The 5,261-nt window shown below is 42.5% G+C and overlaps 1 protein-coding gene across 1 annotated transcript; it reads left to right on the top strand.

Moving 5' to 3' along the window:
- Positions 1–2,660: 2,660 nt before the first annotated feature.
- Positions 2,661–4,989, top strand: DYNLT1 (dynein, light chain, Tctex-type 1; the record flags this gene model as incomplete). The annotated part of the gene is made up of 4 exons (XM_008943497.1): positions 2,661–2,702; positions 3,873–3,996; positions 4,200–4,277; positions 4,569–4,989. Coding segments are annotated over 4 exons (315 nt in total), but the record flags the coding sequence as incomplete, so codon positions are not given.
- Between the last annotated feature and the right edge of the window lie 272 nt (positions 4,990–5,261).

The following is a 5,261-nucleotide window of genomic DNA, read 5'->3' on the forward strand; positions in this document are numbered from 1 at the left end:
TGGAGCAGCGCGCTGTGCAGGAGGGCTGCTGGCCCGGGTCAGATCAGTGGAGGACTCGAATAAGCTATTTCTGTGCGGAAAGAAGAGTTCAAGCAGATCGCCTGCCTGTCACAGGCTCAGTAATGAGACATTATCCCCCATTAACGAAGGCGCAGAGTTCGATAAATCAAGGGGTCTTTTTCGTTATCGCGCTAAATGATCACTTGGCAAGTGTTACTCCGGCGCGGAGGCGGCTTTTCTGAGCTGTGACAATTCGCTGCATTGTTCTTAAGCGGCTGCATTGTGACTTGGTTAGACAATAGCCAAGCAGTGTTAGAGGTGAAGGTGTGTCAGGCGTGTGCTAGTCTAAAAGCCTTGTTCTGGTTGCTGGGCCTGGGCCGTGTTACACAGTTGTAGGTATTTTTTATAAAAAGAAGATAATTAACATACTTGAACTGTTTATTGCAATTTTAAAGAACGTATTGGAAACATCACAGATGCTTTCTTTGTGCCAGAGGGGTAGCACAAGAAAATCATAAAGCTTCTGATTTTTATCTCCTTTATTTTTTAATACAAAAAGTGTTTATATCTTCTTATTAAAGAATTGACTAGTATTGTATTACTTGGCAACTCAGTCTTCTGCTGACCGCTTGCCTGACTAGGAAGGATATTATCATTAAGGGATATTGCATGAGCCAGATCCCTCCTTCTAGTCTTAGATCATATGCAGGATATCCAATGTGACCTACCACTGGAGGAATGAATAGACTAAAGTATTCACTCACAACCCATAACGTAGCAAAGAAGGGAGTGAGTCAATTCCAAAACCAGGCAATGGGGGAAGGAAGGATGCAGGCCATCAGTCCAATCCCAATCATTTAGTAGTTGCCAGGAGAAAGCCTTATAATTCCCTTCCTGTCTGGCCGTTACTGGGAACCCTGCTTGCTGTGAAGAGTCAGGGAGCCCTTTTGGTAATCAGAATCCTCACACACCCATCCACTCTGTAGGCAGACTTCCCAGCTCTTATAGAGGTAGCATCTTGCCCCCCCTCCAAGTTAATGTTGAAGGCAGGGGCCCCTGGTGGTGATCTCCTAATCAGTTCCCCCCCAAGGCTGGCCAGACCCTGGGTGAAAACCAATCAGGAGGGTCTTTCTTGCCTGGTTGTGGACATCATCCATATGCCAACCCTCATTCAGGGCTGGGGGTTTCACCCCAGGACTCCACTCAGTTACAACACACAAGTCACAAATCTGGATATTGGGACTTCATGTTGTGCATCTAAACCCATGTATACTCTCATCCCAAAAAAGGCAGAGGGTTGAGATGTAATAGCAACTTCAGAACCACATTCTTAAATGGCTCTTTCCTACCTGTTTCTGTACAAATTAGATATCTCAATACCTTTGTCAGCTCTGGTTGGATTTTATTCAGTTTACTTTGGTGAGCTGTGTTTGTGCTCACTTAAAGGCATTTCTTTAGGTGGTGCACCTTAAATGTAAGCACCTGTAAAATTCAGTACCATGAAAACAAACGAGGGAGGTTAAAATTAAAGTTAAGAAGCTGAAAAAAAAAAAAAAAAACCTCCATTTTTTCCAGAGCACATAAAGCTTTTAAAACTGTTGAAGTGTGTGAGGAATTGGTGCCTGTGAATCGTCGCACAAAAGGTGTAGCCTGCCTGTCTCCCCGGGGTGCCATTCCTTGTGTCATCCAGAGCACCCGACTGCTCGCCTGCTTCTGAATGCTGTGTGCTGTTGCAGCCAAGCAGACTGTTCACCTTCTGACCAAACATTTTGTGAATGTGATGCTGAAATTCTCCTGGGCAGGTGTAACTGCGTCCTGCCCGCACACTGGTTTTTGTGCTTGCCAACTCCGCCGCTGAGTTTTCACTTTTTATTTTGAAATCCTTATTCAGCCTTCGGAAATTAATCTGGGCTGCCTCTGCCAGTGGTTACAGCTTGTTTTAACCACCTTACACAGCTGGCAGCAGTAGCGGAGGGGCTAAAATAGGGATACATTCTAACCATGTATGTAAACAGGTAGTAGTTTTATGATTAGTAAAATATTGGGGCCTCCACTGTCCTAGTTCCATGTGCGTAATCGCTGCTCCCCAGAGGCGGAGAGAAGGCTGAAGGTGGTGGGAGGTCCAGTGAGCTACGTTTCCCTTTTGGTTTCCAAGGGGCAGTTTTCTTCTTATCCCTAGCCGAGTTTGGCGTGACAGCTGCTCCTTGAGATGGGGGTTGATGTTCTGTCCGCATCAGTGCCCTGGAGAGGTCGGTCTCAGTTAACTCTAAGCTGTGTCTGCACACTGAGGTTGTCCCTGCAACCCCGCTGTGAACTGTGAACATTAATGCTTATCGTAAAATGAGAATAGGTATGTAGAGAAGTGCTGTATATATGAATTAAAAATATTTTCAAGTCAAAATTTGAAAATTTTGACTCAAAAGGCCTGCCCATGTTAGTTCGTCTGTTACTTCTCATTACTTTGCTAAGAATGTTAATTTGACTGGTTTCAGGGAGCCAGGGTACATAATGGACAAATAGAGGAAGACTTTGTATCTTCTGAGTTGCAAGCAATTTGACAAGCATGAACTCTGCTTCTAGTACATGTTCTTAACAAAGCTTCAACTGTGTGAACAGAAGAACACGTCCACTGATTATTTAAAATTCTGCTTCTTTTGCAGACGTCCTTTGTTGTTGATGAAGTCAGTGGCATTATTAAAGAGGTAAGCTAACATTTTCATGTTGTTGATGTGAAAGTATAGTCTGTTCTGGGCCATGTGATGAAAGGAATTCCAGAAAATCTGATAACTGATACGTAACAGATTTCTAGATAAGTTGCTGTCAAAGTATAGATAGCTGTTGATTTAAACAATGTACATACTTTAAGTGGAAAGGGTATCTAGCTTTAGTTGTGATATGTGATATCCAAAAGATAATTAAAATAATACCATATACTTCTCTCTGGTTGCAGTGTATCCCCATTAGAATTTCTAGGGGAATGGTTTATGTTAAACCCTATGGAGTTATATCTTAGTGATATTTAGGAGGTTTTTACAGGCTATCTGCATGTGCATGTTTCTGTGTTCTTTAGAGATGCCTGTCCTCCAAAATGAGTTTTGTTTGTTTGAAATGACTAAACTATTGTTGTTGCTAAGAAACATGAATTTCCCGTCTAGAAGATTTCCAGAGGGTTTTGGTTTCTGTGTCCAGAATTCCTCTTGTAAACTAGTGCAATATTTTTCTTCTTGCAAAGGGACTTTGTTTGGGCTCTGAACTGAATACACATGCTTTATTTAATGCTCCTGTCTCTTCTGAATCTGAAATATATTTAGTGGTAATTTCTAAAACAATTTCTGTTAGGGGAAAAAATGTATCGATGAAAAACACGCAGCTTTAATGTCCATTTATTTGTACCTTAGAGGGAAAACTATCCTCATCAGTAAAATGGATTATTTGGGTGAAGACTGCTGTTCCATTAGTAACCAGAAACTACATGGGTCTTTCGTTTTGATTTGGAGTTTTGTTTCTCAAAAATGATTCTGCTGAAAATTCCGAGGTTCATTTCCATAAAAGAATATGCGTGAATGAGCCACTGTTGTGTGCATTTTTTCAGCCTCTTCAGGACTCCTTAAATGCAAGGCCCTGGCTTCAAGCCATTGGGACAGGAATTGCAAGTAATCAAAATACCACAAAATGAAGAGAGTATGTGATGTATTATAGTATCCCTTATGCCTGGCTTAAATGCTGGCCTGCAAGTTTTTTAAGAATCGAAAACCACCAGTATGGGCAAACAGTATTTTGTATTTTTCCTGTGGGGGGTCTCGTCGTTAGTACCCCATGTGGGCAGGGGTCAGTGGGTGCCATGTTGCCGATTGTGCGCGTGTCGCCCGCAGGCCATCGAGGGCGCGATTGGCGGCAACGCCTACCAGCACAGCAAGGTCAACCAGTGGACGACGGGCGTGGTGGAGCAGACGCTGAGCCAGCTCACCAAGCTGGGGAAGCCCTTCAAGTACATCGGTGAGCTCGGCTGTCTCCTTTCCTTATGGCTGGGGCAGACGAGTGTGCCGGTGGGCGGCGGGTGGGGGAAGGTCTTGGCGAGAGCCGTGTCCGTAAACCCCTCGTGAGCACGGGTGTGTGCATGTACTGTGCTAAGCAAAAGTGAACCTAAATGGTAGTTCCTGTCAGTGATACTTTAATGAAGCTTCTCTCCTGCCTAACAGTGACCTGTGTCATTATGCAAAAGAATGGTGCCGGGCTACATACAGCAAGCTCCTGCTTCTGGGACAACTCCAGTGATGGTAAGGACACAACTGCTGGATTTTTCAGCTTGCAGCTTTAATGCTAGCCCCCTTTAAGACTAGGAAACACATTTTTATTGTTTCCCAAGTGCTGTAGTTTTGGAGTAAACTCTACAGTTTGGTATTTGTCCCATCTGGCCACGATGCAAACTCTGCTATACGTGAAATGCTTCGTTGTTGTGAAAGTTTCGTTCTCAAGAGTCTTATGTAAACACTCACATGCGTATAAGGGCCTGCATTTAGTCACTGCCACTTCCTTCTGTCTCTGAAACCCTTTTTTTGTATTTGTAGGAACCTGCACTGTGAGATGGGAGAATAAGACTATGTACTGTATTGTCAGTGCCTTTGGACTTGCAATATGATTGCCTTGCAACCATTCATCCTTCTCTTTTCTACTCCAGCACTTGGTGCCATCTCTACTCAAACTGTGAATACACTGAACTACTTCTGGTGTTAATGTACTCTTTAAGCAACTTTTTTTCAAGTGTAGAAATGTGAAAACATGCTGTCACATGGTTTATGTTTGTACTTAGTATCATCCCGGTATTACCATACTGTCTTAACACTTCAAGAACTTTTCTTCAAGGTGCTAATACTGAAATCTGCTGCAGTGTAAACACTTTCTCTATATTTCCTTTTTAAGACCAATAAATGAGACACCGACTTTCACACTTTGTAATTTTGGTTAGCATTAAATTATTGAAATTCATAACCACTGGTGTGACTCCTTTAAACTTAACTCTTTTGTTATTTAAGGAAAAAAGTTCCAGTTCTTTTAAATCTCTTCAAGATGGTTGAGGTACATACTAGGATACAAAGTGTTTTCCTAATTTTGCCAAAGTCACTACAAAACTGCAAGAAAATGAGGTGATGTTTATCAGAAAGTAAGTTGGCTGCATTTTTGGTACCTGGTTAATATGATTGTATGGTATTTAGGGCATGGAATGATGACTGTCTTCATTGTACAAAGACAGGTAAGAGTTT

Source organism: Merops nubicus, unplaced genomic scaffold, assembly GCF_000691845.1.
Source record: "Merops nubicus isolate BGI_N331 unplaced genomic scaffold, ASM69184v1 scaffold19927, whole genome shotgun sequence".
NCBI classification, from domain to species: domain Eukaryota; kingdom Metazoa; phylum Chordata; class Aves; order Coraciiformes; family Meropidae; genus Merops; species Merops nubicus.